The 14935-nt window shown below is 43.4% G+C and overlaps 1 protein-coding gene across 7 annotated transcripts; it reads right to left on the reverse strand.

Moving 5' to 3' along the window:
• Positions 1 to 4901: 4901 nt before the first annotated feature.
• LOC123168056 (ATP-dependent DNA helicase pfh1-like) lies at positions 4902 to 13368 on the reverse strand. 7 transcript variants are annotated; one of them, XM_044585922.1, is made up of 12 exons: positions 13222 to 13368; positions 13041 to 13127; positions 12424 to 12485; positions 12172 to 12280; positions 11155 to 11226; positions 10293 to 10805; positions 10040 to 10210; positions 9879 to 9950; positions 9742 to 9804; positions 8742 to 9661; positions 5270 to 8644; positions 4902 to 5139 (listed from the first exon to the last, which is right to left on the reverse strand). In XM_044585922.1, the coding sequence occupies exon 11, from the start codon at positions 7964 to 7966 to the stop codon at positions 5270 to 5272; it is 2697 nt and encodes an 898-aa protein (XP_044441857.1). In that variant the 5' UTR covers positions 7967 to 8644; positions 8742 to 9661; positions 9742 to 9804; positions 9879 to 9950; positions 10040 to 10210; positions 10293 to 10805; positions 11155 to 11226; positions 12172 to 12280; positions 12424 to 12485; positions 13041 to 13127; positions 13222 to 13368; the 3' UTR covers positions 4902 to 5139. The 7 variants fall into 7 exon arrangements, with proteins under 7 accessions (XP_044441857.1, XP_044441853.1, XP_044441856.1 ...); XM_044585918.1 differs by having other exon boundaries at positions 9879 to 9962; XM_044585921.1 differs by having other exon boundaries at positions 9879 to 9962; positions 12424 to 12488.
• Positions 13369 to 14935: the final 1567 nt, after the last annotated feature.

The following is a 14935-nucleotide window of genomic DNA, read 5'->3' on the forward strand; positions in this document are numbered from 1 at the left end:
CGGAACATAGCCACTTCGCAGGTCAAGAAGTGTTAGCCAATGTACTTAATCTAAAAGAGCTAAAGGAAATGTTAGCCAGCGTATAGATATCTGGAGGACAACTAGCATCCTGGACATGATAGCAATGCCGAAAATAACCGCATGAATGGATCTCTGGATTATTAACCCTTCAGCCAAGGACTAATTAAGCAGAGTGTTACCTTTCACAGCTTGGCAGCTCCAGCCAAGCGCACCCACATTGATGGACATACAATCCTTTGCTTTCATTCTCCCTTGACTGCTAGCATGCCTGCCTTAGGTTTATTAGAAATTTCTTGGTAACTTTAATTACTGCTTACGACATGATTAGTGCAGAAGTACATAACTAAAAAATACCACTAAAAATTGTAACTGTTTTTCCAGCCGATGTTTTACTGCATGAAGAACGGGATTACAAAGTTATCCATCTTCTCTTTTCTCTCAAGATCGTCCTTCTCAGCAATCTGCTTCGGCGTAGTCCACCCTTTTCTTGCCCGCTTCCTTGAACTGCCAGCTGACTGATTAGTAGAATCACCTGGTGCAGATTTACTATTCGAAGCTGGCTTGCTATAACTTCCAACGGCCTTGCCAGCAACTGAACCACAATTCTGCGCTTTGTTGTTCAGTGTACTTCTAGTCTACAATGGATCCTCAGCAGGGAGGGCGCGTCAGCCTGCGTCTTCCCGTAGGTCTCCTCGCGGAGCAACACGGTCTGGTTCATGGGCCTGGATCCCAAGGAAGGGCCAGTGTTGCCCGGCTTCTTCCCCATGTTGAAATTTTTTCTGGGTACACAGAGGGTCAATTAGTCAAATCTGGGTATCTACTTCAACACAAGATATTGCATATTGTACTAAAATTTCCCAACGTCTAAGAATCCCTAAATGGCACAATAAAATAAATCCATCAGAAAGTCCAAATAAGATGAAAAACACTGAATGGAGAGTAAACCATTAGCGGCACGGCAATACCATGCTAAGCACATGTGTCTAGCATTCATTTCTTGCGAGATAACTCTAATCATATACTCCTATTTGGTGGTAATTCGCTAATTGTATCCATTAGAGATATGCAGCAACGGTATTACTCATAGGCATTTTCCCGAGAACCTGACATGCGCATAACATAGTGGCACATAAAAAGAAGCTGGAATGGAGGAAGTGAACCAGTTACTGACGGTAGTGATAGTAAACTAGTTGCTGGCTCTGAGTGGAGTGGCCAGTACAGGAGCTCGCCGGCGGCGGCGAGGTGGGCGGTGGCTTGGACTGGTCGAGCGGCACTAAGGGGAGGGGAGCGGAGCGCCAATGGGAGGGAGGGGCGACGGTGAGGGGAGTTGAGGAGGGGCGACGGCGAGCGGAGGAGAGAAGTAATGGAGGAGCCGCCGCCGTCGGCAAATGCCCTGGCCGCCGCGTTCAACCTGTCAGACCAGCTGCTCCAGTGAAGGCCGCGGGTCTTCAAATTAACGAAATTGACCTTTTTTAGATTAATGTGGTATACTTCTTTGTAGTTTTCCATACTATTTCTTTTAAAGGATTACCCGGCCTCTGCATCACCATGATGCGCACATTCATCTCTAGTTCTAATGAAGCAGTTGGTAGTCTCGCTTTCAGGTTTCTTTTTCGTCCCACCTCCTATGGTTTTTTTAGTACCTCCTCCCACTTTCGCTGGTTTTTTTGTAGATTTTTTTTCGTCCCCTCCCCCATCTCATCGGTTTATTTCCGCGTCACCCTCTCACATAACGAAAGAAATCTGAACAGATTAGAACTTTCTATACTGGCGCAAGTTATTTATCTCTACTTTTAATGGAGAAGTTGGTAGTCTCGCTTACAGGTTTTTTTTCGTCCCACCTCTCATGGTTTTTTTGGTACCTCCTCCCACCTTCGCTAGTTTTTTTGTAGATTTTTTCGTCCCCTCCCCCACTTCATCGGTTTATTTCCGCGTCACCCTCTCACACAACGAAAGAAATCTGAACAGATCAGAACTTTCCATACTGGCGCAAGTTATTTAGTAATGTAGAATCAATCACGTGCCTCAACACCCACCATATAGCGTTTGTATGTTTTGTTAGTAGACTGTTATATATCCACTTATCAATATATGTTCTTCCACGTGTTCTCATCATAGCTTGAATATCTATACGGCTTCTCACTCTAAACGGATGTAGTCAGTGAATGGGGACAAAATTCTAAAACGTTCTCTAACTTGGGCTCGCCGGAGCTTCTCACCTCGGATGGCTTTTTTAATGTGTATGTATCCATGCATGTCAGACGTATCAATGATGGCCGTGTACATGGTTTTATTTTTTGAACGCTACATCCTCTTTATCTTTTTTTTTCTGTTGCCCGTACGTTTTACTCTTGTCTTATCCAATCTGATGCAGCGTGACAAACTGGGCTGATTGATTCAAGTGAGTTCGTGCCGGCTGGCATATGTAGCCTGGCGTATGGGAATTGGACAACCAATCGTTTTGTTTATTTTTAAATCAACTCATGGCTTTGCTTGGGAGGCAGGAAACGTACGGGATATGGAGATGTGCATACGTGATTACTTATTTCTAGCAAATCAGAACCGTTCTTTTGAGCCTTTTTTCTGTTGTTATATCTAAACCGTTCATTTTCTATCGTTTTTATAATATAATAGATAGATAGAAGATAGATAGATAGATAGATAGACCTTTTTAATTAATGTGGTATACTTCTATGTAGTTATTCTATATACTATTTTTTGAAAAGAAGGATTACCCTGGCATCTGCATCAACATGATGCATGCAGCCATCTTTATTGATTATTTACCAGAGTATAACAAGCATATAGACGCGCGGCTTTTTTGCTCCTAGGTGCATATGCACTCATTGTCGAAAACACACATTTTGAAAAGCTGAAAAATTCAGAACAAAAATCCCGCGTGTATATCCGGACATTTTATGTCCGTTCACAAGGTTTCGGTGAAAAACGAAGTTTTTTGTGGCTTGTGTAAAAAAGATAAAGAAATGCCTCATGAATAGTTAGAATGAAGCATCAGAAATTGTCTTTTTTACACAAGCCACAAAAAACGTCGTTTTTCACCGAAACCTTGTGAACTGACATAAAATGTCCGGATATACACGCGGGATTTTTGTTCCGAATTTTTCAACTTTTCGAAATGTGTATTTCGACAATGGGTGCATATGCACGTAGGAGCAAAAGGGAATATCCCTAATTCAGTGGCCTTAAGACCATCCCGTCTAGGCATCCCATAACGTGCACCACCTGCACACGTTCTAAGATACGCCGCCGCCATCTTCCGTCACCCTGTCTTCAAGAGGAATTACTACAAAGATCCTGCCAATCATATATGTCGTCGACGACAGCAGACAGCGCCACCAGCCTGCGTGTGTCGATCAAACCGCGTCCACACACTGAGACTCCACTGCTCCACGTCGCCGAGACCCATCATCTTCAATGTGGTCGATGTAACACCACTTCACCGGTTGGCCTCTCCAGTGAACCACTACTCTAAGACGATGCCCCAGGAGGGAAGAACGACACCAAAGTGACCCAGACCGAGGGTTTCCCCTGGAACAACTGCCACTTGGAGGAACGGAGGCACACCATCTGCAACTGCCAAAGTACCCAAGCGGGGCCCGCCGCCACATAGCTCTCAAGAAGGACACGACGCCAAGAGCGTCGTCGCCGCCCTAGGGTTTTCACCCAAAAGACCGTGAGGCGGGAAAAGGTGGGGCGGACCCGAACAACGTCTCCATGAAGAAAAACGGCACCCTCGGGTGTCGTCACCGCCGTGGCCGGCAGGAACCGACCTGAGAATTATCCCAATCCGCATACCCATCTCCCGCTCCGTCCCAATCCGGTAACCGACTAGCAGCATGGCCATGTCTGATAAGACAGAGTGCACACAACATGGGTTGTAGGAAGGAGTGGCTTGGCGCCGTTGGCCGCCGGGGCAGCAAGCCACGACACCAACCAGCCGGTGAATCGTCGGCCACTCGGTCCGATCCCCGATAGCCCACCCGCCCAGCGCCACCAGACATGGAGGGTATCCCAGGGTCCACCACCCCTGATCTAGGGCCCTCCAACCCTGATCGGGAAGGGCTATGCCATCCCAGCAGCCAAAGCCACCGATGGGACGTAGGTCGGCCGCCACGCCGCCATTGTCCAACAAGGCGCCTTGGTCCAGATCGGCGCCACCATGATCCAGATCGGGATCACACCCTCGAGATGGTGCGTCCGGCGCCACCCAAGGACTTGAGAGGGGAGGCAGTACCTCTGCCGCCGCCGCCAGACGCGCAAGCTTTGCCCGACGCCGACCACCGGCGGCGTCGGAGGGGAAGGAAGGGAGGACCGACAACTGGGTCTGGGGGCCCTCGGTCGCCCACTCGCCGGGGATAGGGGTGGGGGCGATGAAGGGGAGGGGAGGGAAAGGGCAGCTCATGATCTGGTGGCGACGGAGGGGCGGCTCGCCCATTCGATATACTATATCAACGGGATTATATTCATCTATTCCTGTACATAGCCTTTTGTGTCTCTGTTCTTGTAGTGCTCCAAAAAGTTGGATCTCAATCCCGTGAAAGTCAGTGTTAATGAAGTGTGCATTTGCTATTTGGACATTCACAGGTATCTGTTTTTAGATATATCCGTTCGAGTGTCAACTAATTCCGGACGAAGGGAATAGAACCTTTCTAGCATCTGCATATATATACATATAGTCTTCCGGTGGGTTTGTTTATCTATAGCTGTGAAATGTATTTTTACAAAATGAGTCAGATATATTTCAGGTTTGAGGAAGTTAGAGAAAGTGATGTTTAGAAAATCTGTGTTGCAGCAGCAACAACAGCTCCAAGGCGAGAAATATGTTCTTATTTTGACTGGTAAGTCTCGGTTTCCCCTTAACAACACATTTTGCTGCTAAATTTGCATATACACACAGATTATTGTTATAGCTAGTACAAACATAATGGGGACCGTCAGACTGATCAAAGTTTTAAATAACCACGAATGAATTCGTGGACACATAATACAGAAATATCCATGAATGGGATAGTGGTTCAGGACATCAAGACATGCTCCTTCACGATGATAAGTAGTTCTGAATTCTAACTGCGAAGTTCACAGTTGGCTGCAATGGTTCTGTAGAATCCAAGTAATGAACTTAAGGTTAGGAAATCAGCAGCGAATGTGAAATATAAAATACTTGGTCGTACATGAACCTATGATGTTGAAACTGAACTTTTAACAAAAAATTCAAAGGTTGCATTACCTATTTGGTGAGGACTTCTGTGTAGACAATATTCTTTGTGTATGTCTTGCTTGCACTGATATTCTTATTCTTATTCTTTTTTTTCTTCTCCTCCTTTGTGTATGTGTCACTTGTACTGATCTTCTTATTCTTCTCCTTGTTCTCATCATGTGTACCTGTTAGTACCTTTATGTTTGCTGTCGTGGTCGCTCTAGAAAGTGCAACATATAGTTGACCATGTGAGAATACCGGTTCAGGCAAGTAGATGCCGACATTTGCTATTGTCTGACCTTGTGATTTGTTTATTGTCATTGCAAAACTGAGCCTGATTGGAAATTGTTTCCTCTTGAAACTAAATGGGAACATGTCGTCGTCAGAGGGGCATAATGGTATCCGAGGCAAGAAAACTCGCATTCCTGAGTGCTGCCCTACCACAATCTCTGCATCGATTGCATTTTTCTGAAACCCACGTACGAGCAACCTTGTGCCATTGCATAGTCCATTAGCGGGGTCAATATTCCTGAGTAGTATGATTGGACAATTTATTTTGAGCTTTAGCATATGTGGAGGCAATCCATTTGGGGTGAGTGTGTTTAGGAATTTTGGTGGATAGTAGTTATGTGGGTCGTCTTCTACAGAATCGAAGCTATGGTACACCATCTCCTCCCCTTGGAAGCGATCAATCATTTTTAGGTTGATTTTGTCTACGCAGTCGTTTCTTGTGGATAAAATTGCCCTTGACGTGATGTATTTTGGATCTTTTAGGGAAGCAGGTTGGTAGATACTGTCAATCAGTCTATCAAGGCCATTATCATCCGCCTTATTTGGCACACATATACTTGTAGGTAGAAGTATTTCACCATCATCATTTGTCTCCTCGGTTCCATTCCCAACGCGTAGTAGGTATTCTGTGAACCATGGGTCGTTTGGGGCCCTCATGTTGCGCACAAGCTTCAATTGATGCATGCAATTCCAGAGCTCGGACCTGCGTAGTGATGCATCTACTATCTGGGCTCTTGTTCCCTTTCGGACAATAGGGAGCACTTGCCTAAAATCACCACCAAACACGACCGTTTTTCCACCGAATGGAAGATCTGGTTTGTCCATTATGTCTCGCATGCTTTTGTCTAGTGCCTCCACTGTCTGCCTCTTAGTCATAGATGCTTCGTCCCAGATTATTAATGATGCTGCTTGGAGTAGCTTGGCTGTCCCACTTTGTTTTGTGAACCCACAAATATCTCCATCGTCTATTCTTAATGGAATTTTGAACCTCGAGTGTGCGGTCCTCCCTCCAGGCATTATGGAAGCAGCAACACCTGAAGTGGCCGTTGCCACAGCAATCTTGCCTTGTCCGCGTATTGTGGCCAAAAGAGCCCTGTATAGAAAAGTGTTTCCCGTGCCTCCCGGTCCATCGACAAAGAATAAGCCTCCTCTTTGGCAGTCAACTGTGGCTAGGATTTTATCGTAGGCTTTCCTCTGCTCGTTGTTTAGGTTCTTATGCAAAGATGCGTCCTCAGGGTCTACCTCGATTGAGGTCTCCTCTATGATCTCCTTAGGTACATCATTTGTTGTGCCATTTTGTTTGTCAATCTTTGGAAGAGGAAACGATTCTATGTCTTTTCCCATTGAGTGCAAGATGTCACTGATATTTTTCAGCACCATCTGTTCAACCGTGTGCTTGCATTTGCAATTTATATTGTAGTCTTCTGACATTGCCTTGAGGTGATTGTTCCAAAGGCTATGGACGTCATTGGGCATGCAAAACACCAGGATTGTCGTGAATAGCCTTCGTAGCGATGAGGACACTTGGAACAACTCTGCTTCTGTCATGGCGTCATCTAGTGTGTTGTCTGCCTCAATGAGCCCCCTTTTTTCTGCAGCTTCACGGAAGGTTGGCATTACTTGTCCATCAATTGTCCGTAGGCCTTCATAGCTGGTGGCGCCTGTCACATGGTTTAGGAGAACCCGAAGATAGTATCGTTCTCCTTCAGCCGGGTGTGCTGAGATGATCCTGCCAACCTGGGACAGAGCGGCTCGTTTCCTCTCTTGCCAAAACTTCCCTCGTCTTTGCCGAGTATAATATTCCGGAAAGTCCCTGTATAGTATGCCTCGTGCTTTCACATGTAAGTTGTTTGCTTCAAAGTATGTTGTCAACATTGATTTTTTGGTGCCATCACGGTCGATAATATTTTTTATTTTTTCCTTGACATGATATGAAACCATGTGCATATTTGGGAGATGTAGGTGCAACTGCAAGACTGATGGGTGTATTTTGCTTAGTTCGAAGCCATATATTCTCCACAATGCTTCTGTAGGTGTCACCCACCGTGTGTCTCTGTATTGTCGAATCTCGTCAATTTCCACTTCGTCTACTTTGTCAGTTACAAATGCTCGATCATGACCCTTGTACATGAACTTGAACAGGTACTTAACGGCTTTAATGCTTGAACATATCTCAACATTTATGTGGCAGTTGAGCATCCTTAATAGATAGGGATTGTAAGGAACCACCCACCTATTGTCGAGTTTCCAATTTCGGACAATTTCGGTACTGCCGTTATTGCGTCTCCTATAGAGCGGGTAGCAGTCCTTGCCTTGAATTGTAGTTTCACTAAATGGCCTTGGATAATTATTCTTGCATGACGGACGATTTTTTGTGCATGGAAATTTTTTATTCAATGCACCACAAGGACCATGTATCATATGTTTGATTACCATCTTGTATAGCTATGGGTACTTGTGCTTGTTAGGGAGCTCGGCAGAGATGATTCTGTCATATTGTTCCGGACCTGTGTACTTGTATTTTCCGGTCATGGTGAGCAAAAAGTGAGCATGGGGTAATCCCCACTTTTGGAACTCTACGACATATGTATATGCCTTAACCTTTCCAAGAATGGTCTTCTCAAATAGTTGCTTTTTCATTTCTTCCAACTTCGCCCTGAAAACACGAACGACAATATCTAGGCGATCTTGTGGTGTTTGTCCAGATTGTAGTTCACGTGTGATCTCTTCCCATTTGGGGTTAGGTCATTGAGAGGAATATGTCTGGCTTTCCATATTTTCTAACTAAAGCCATAGCATCTTGATACCGGCGAAGTTTATCTCGTGGCCCTCCAATAAATGACGAGGCAAGTACTGCCCGTTTTCCAACTGCATTTCCCTTTTGTTCTCCAGCTTGAATATTGTCTACAAGGTCTTGGTATAGATCCGCCCTTATTTCCTTTTGATGATGCCACAGGTAATCCAGTCTGGAATTTTCAATCTTGATATATGTATCTACAACAAACTGTTGGAAAAGCCGTCCGCCGTGCAATATTGGGTTGAATATGTTTGGTCGTGTATGGAATTTATAACAGTAGTATTCTCTCATGGTTACCCAGAGGCCATTGACTGGATCTGTGCAAATATTGCAACATAAAAGTTAGTTGGATACGTAGAAGTATATCATATATGAAAGTTGAATTTTGAAGGGAACAATGTATGGAATTTTTACATGTGACGTCGTCATTGTTGATATTATTAGCACCAACATCTTCCTCGGGTGTATCCTTCTTTGGGATTTTCCTATGCCAACCCAGTTCAGCTCTTGGAAAGAATAGAGGATACGACAATGGATCATAGCACCCATAATATGATCTAATGTCTTGGTTTCTCTGTTATTCCCATGTAGTAGTATTACATTCTTGTCATAAGTATTTCTTTTTTCATTTCCTTCAACTGACACTGAAGCTACCTCTGAAGTGACTAGTGCACCGTATGTTCTCTGGTCCAATCTTTGGTCAAGGTTCAAGATGACTCTATAGTCCTGAAGGTTTTGGACTTGTCCCAAACTCCTAAACTAATGAGAGTATGGGTTATCGCGTAGAATGTTCGTTATTATTCTGATCACATGCTTGTCTTGCTCGTACATTTCCTCGCGACAATGGCGGTATCGATGCTCTAAGTTTGGATCATCATCGTAGAAGTATAGCTCCAAATGCTTTGGATTTGACCTAATATCAGCAAATGAGTGTATATTGTGATAGATCTGACCATGAGCTCGAAAGGTGTAAATACCAGTTGTTCGCATGTCAGTTGTGTCTCTATCAAGGTGGCAGTATAGACTAGTAAATGAGAAGTGTCCATTGAAAAATCTTATGTTGTTTCGAAAATGTCTTGCATTAGAGTCGTTGCTTGTCCAAAGTCTCATGAGTTCAGGTGGTGTATCTGGATTGGCTAGTCTTATTTGTCCTTTATTGCAGCATAACCCCTTCGATTCATACATAATTTTTTTTGCATTACAGAAGCTGCAATTTGGTACCATTTTGAGCATGTGTGTGATCTTTGGTATGTTGCTATAGACGGAATCATACTGATCAAGGTTGTAAAATTCCTGGTCTTCTCCAGTTTTGATTTCCACTTCTCTATCCCATTCTGGTTTGATTTATCGCATCAAGAAATTAGTAATGGAGTAATATAATGATGCAAATATGGTTAAATTGTATTGAGCATACCTTCACCAGGGAACATGTATTCTTCCTCGTCTGTGTCTTCTTCAAATATGACTTCATCATTACCTATGTAGTAAACTTTTATTATATATGTTTTTCTTTGACTTGCATAAGAATATATATGAAATTGGTAACCTTACCATGATCTTGATGGTAGATTGATTGTGTTGGTGCATCTACTTCTTTGATGGTTGCTTCTTGCTCACATATGACTTCATTATTACCTGTGTAGTAAGTTCTGACTATTATTATATATAATTTTAGTATTGCATAAAAGTATATATGAAATTTATAAACCTACCGTGATCCTCATTGTAGAATGATTGTATTCGTGCATCCACTTCTCTGATTGTTGGAAACAATGAAGAGGGGATGTCTGGCCACAAAGCCACCTTACTATTATCATCACTGTAGAGTGTTTGTGTTGGTGCATCCACTTCTGTGGTGCATGGAAACATTGAAGAAGGGTTGTCTATCCACAAAAGATGGTTAGTTGTATAGACAAATGTATATTTATTTGGAATGCGGATATTATATAAAATTAAGAGTATTACCATAAATCACGACTTCTGACTCCTCTAGAGGTCCTATGTCATCTTTGCTGGTTGCCGGCATGGATCCGTCTTCTTGTGATGTTACAGAAACCATTTTCATCTGTCTTGTCGTGAATTCTTCATTACGATAGTGTAGCGATGTTTGCCTTTTTCCTGGCGTCACATGCTTTCTGTGTTTTACAGGAAACGTAGAAGTACTAACTTCCTGTTCGGTTGCCATATATGCAGGGTTCTCCATCGCAATTGAATATTTGGAGCGGTTCAACTCACGGTTAGCTCTAATTTGTTCTATTCTAGCTTTCTTCTGTTCTGGCCGCATAGTTGCATATTGTGATCTTTTTTTTGTCTTTACATCTGGCTTCTTCCTTGAATCTTTATTTGTTTTGCTTCGTTGATAGGCTTCACGACGTTTTTTTAATTTTTCTTGTTTTTCTTCATCATTCATTCTTGCATACCGCTCTCTATCTCTTTTTCTTCTTTGTCCAGTGGCATCCATCGATCCAAATGACTTGTCTGCATAGAGTTTGTATAATGTAAACATTACACCCGGAAGGCTTTTCTCATATACAAATTAACATCTATTGCTCTTCGGATTTTAATTGTCTGGAAATTCCAAATTGCTGGCAATAAATTTAATTTGTACTCCCTCTGTAAACTTATATAAGAGCATTTAGATCACTAAAGAATTTGTACTCCCTCTGTAAACTTATATAAGAGCATTTAGATCACTACTTTAGTGATCTAAATGCTCTTCTAAATGCTCTTATATAAGTTTACAGAGGGAGTACATGGCAGGATCATATTGTTAATGACGATGTGAAACAGTGAAAGGACGTCGTATGGAAAGAGATAACGAGCGTACCTTATGCAAATTTAACTTGTTAAGCACCTTAATCGAAGCAAAGCTTGCTAGCAGAAAGGCAACAGTACAAATCTGCATGGGAGTTTGTATAATGTAAGTAGTAAACCTCCCCGCAAAACAAAAAGGAGTAAACCTGATTGGCTTTTCTTCACTGTATATACAAACTAACAGCTATTCCTCGTCGGATTTTACTTGTCCGGAAATTCCAAATTGATGATGATAAATTTCATTTGTACATGGCAGGATCATACTGTTCATATGGATGGGGAAGGAGGTCGTATGAAAACAGATAACGAACGTACCTTACGCAAATCTACTTGTTAACCACCTTAATCAAATCGAAGCTAGCTATTTGAAAGGCGGCGTACAAAAGCGACTTCTAGCACAAAGCCGACGTACAAAGCTAGCTAAGCCAGCGGAAGCCGTTTGTATTTGTAGCAGAGCACCACGTGTTCGTTTAGCTAATTTAGAATTTGTACTCTTGCTAACTAAAGCCAGGGGAAACCGTGTGTGTGTGTAGCTAACTAGAATTTGAACTCGTGTAAGTAGGTGACTAAATAATTAGGATTCTGATTCCTATTTTTGTAACAAATGTGTGCACTTTTGTGGTTCGAATGCTGAGATGGATAAGACTGAGAAGAGATAGAGATGTGTAATATATTTTTTGCGATTTATTTTTAAGAATGAAAGTTTGAGCATGCACTACCTTTACTAAATAATGAACTTTTTTTGAAATTGCTCGCGTGCCATGGTCTGTGTTTGATACATGTATGACAAGTGCGGGTATATGCTCAGAGGAACACATTCACAGTAGAATTGTCTGGTGTACCTCCTAGCTAAGTACAATTATGGCTTATTTTTAAAAATAAAATTATGAGCATGCACTGCCTTTAGAAAATAGGTATCCTTTAATGATGGCATCAGCCACATGAAATTTTGGCGTTGTAGACTAACTGCACGGGTGTAATGCCAGAAAAGACCACATGCAAGCGCACCAAAACCACCGTTTATTTATACCTCAACCTGGAGATGGATGTCGTTCCAGAAATAAATTACGTGTCACAATATTTCGAGATAATATCCGTCACCATCAACATATCATCAATGTTGTGTCAGGAGAGTCCACCTATTATCGTATGAACATAAATATTAGCCATGGATATTTATTTCTGCTAACAGATTATAAACATGAACATAAATATTAGCCACGGAAATTTATTTCTGCTAACAAATTCATAAACATAAAATATGTATGTATGAACTCGTCACCTAAAAATGGAGAGCAAATATCGACACACAATATCTTCAACTACGTCATCTCCTCCTTGTTGCTGCTAAAATGATCCAAAGTACCTAATTATAAATTAGAAGCTAGTATACATGTATAAAACTAAGATGATTGCGAGATAACAAATTACTACCTATGGTTTCCTAACTCTACTACCTAGGTGGTCTAAACATAGCACACGAAATAACAGTGCAGCTAATCATGCAAACTCCAATTATAGTACTATTTTTTTTCTCTTGCGTGCCAAAATAAAATAGCGCAATCGAAGGACCTCACGCTGATCTACAATATCTACAAATACTTGTTGTGCAAAACTCATCGTCTAAACCTTCATAAACTTTAAACAAAACTACTAATTACAACTTAATGACAATACTAACAACATCGTGCATGTGAAAAAAATACCACTGTTGGACAGTGCTAATATTGGTCAACAACATGTTGAACTACATCTTCTCGAAATTCCTACTATAAGTGCAACATATGTCCTCCGGTGACATATCTAAAATTTCAGTAATAAAACATGGCATAGCTAATTACAAGCTCCATAACCAACTAATTTATATCGTGCATGTACAATATATTGGATAGCTCGTACCTTGATGTTCAACTTCTTAGTTTACTTCTCACTGACAGATCCTACTCCAAGTACTTCAAATGGCTCCCCAAAATAATCAACTAATGCCTGCAACAGCAGAGGATACATAATTAGGGGCTAGTCAAACAGACAAAAAATAGCATGCATGCAAACAAAAAACACACAAATGGATAGATCTTACCTTGATCCATCTTTTCTTCAACTACAACATCTTCTGAATCGGCCTTCAAATCGATCAAAATCGCAGCCAAAGTGACTATTTTCTTCAATGGCACATATGCTAACAGAGAAAGGAAACAAAGTTGAGAGAGAGCAAACGAGAGAGAGAGAGAGACCGAGGAAATGTGTGAGTGTGCTGCCGGAAGCGAACCATTTATAATCGAATAAAGGCAGGCACAGGCGCTGTCGGCACAACCAGACAACACTTAGAGCATCTACACACGTATTGGGCAAATCCGACCCCTCAAACGCCCGCGGACGGGCCCCATCCGCGGACACTGACCGGGCACATCTTATATTTTGTCTTACACACTCGCGTCCTTCATATCCTAAACCTCAAAATCATGCAATTCATGCAACGCTACGTAAAACACATGATTATATCGCAGTTCATCAGATTAGCATGACAAAAGAAACATGATACATTGGAATTCAACGGTGGATAGTGCAAATCCATACTACAAACATAGATAAAATATAAACAGAACGAGGAAGAGCGGAGGAAATCACCATTTCCTCGCTGGCCCCTTCCCCTTCCGTACGTCGGCGCGGCTGTGCCCCTCCTCCGTGTAGGCGTCGGCGTGCGGAGGCGCGTCACCATCGGAGCTGGAGGTGGAGCCGTACCTGGAAGAGCGGAGCAGAGTGGCCGGAGCTGCGCGCCGGGCAGGAAGGGCCGGCGACGTCGCTGGCGCTGCGTCGACGGGTGCCGGGCGCTAACGAAGTGGATCCGCCGTTGTCGGATCCGCCTTGAACGATGACCGAACGCCTCAAGGCGATGCGGAGGGCGACCTCCTCCACATCGTCGGGGTCCGCTTCACGCAGCAGGCTAGACAAGTCGTCGTCGGAGCCAGAGTTCCCACCGGAGGCAGCATTGCTTCGGTCGCCAGCCATCGGAAGTGGAGTGGACGGAGAGCGGAGTGGAGTGGAGTTCGGATTGACTGCGGCCTAGGGTTTTTCGGACGACGATATTTGTGGGGCAGGCGTGGGCTAGGCTCGGCCAAGTCGACGTGGCGGGCACGGCCGGACGCACCTGGACCGCCCCATATCCGCCTCATATTTAGACTGGATATGAGGAATGCCGGTCAGCCAGGACATTTGAAGGCGGTTTGAGAGACCCGTTTGGGTCCAAAATTCGTGACTGGTCAGTGACTGGGCGGCCTGCCTGGACAATTGAGACAGATTTAAGAGGTCCGGTTGTAGATGCTCTTACCAACCAACACCCGCAGTGTGCTGTCATGTCGCGCACAACAACAGCCCATGCATGGCGTCTCCACGTGGCTCCCCGTTCCATTACCCATTCCTGCCTCGCTCCAAATCATGTAAATACAATGGCTGCTGCCACCTGTGGTGGCACGTGACACGTGTTGCCTGCCAGGCCTGCCGTCACGGTAATTTTGGCAATTATGTTAAGACTAATTAACACACGACGTTAATTAGGGGAAATCCCCGCTATTCCCCGCGCGTGCGGTTGCAACTTTGACAACCGTCATGGTGGTTGCTCTTTGTATCACGCCCCTGCAAACGGACGCCTCTCCGAAGGCATCTCCTCGCACTGTATATAAGTTGCACCAATCATCAATAAAGGACAGAGTTCGATCATTTTTCCTTTAGATCTCAATAAATTACACTTGCAGGTGGTCTTTTCTAGCATTAAACTCACGCGGATGATCTATAAC

This window comes from Triticum aestivum, chromosome 7D (assembly GCF_018294505.1).
Source record: "Triticum aestivum cultivar Chinese Spring chromosome 7D, IWGSC CS RefSeq v2.1, whole genome shotgun sequence".
NCBI lineage: Eukaryota > Viridiplantae > Streptophyta > Magnoliopsida > Poales > Poaceae > Triticum > Triticum aestivum.

Excerpts from the sequence above, each read along its gene's own strand:
- LOC123168056 (XM_044585919.1), bottom strand. The coding sequence starts at position 7,966 with ATGGTAATCAAACATATGATACATGGTCCTTGTGGTGCATTGAATAAA.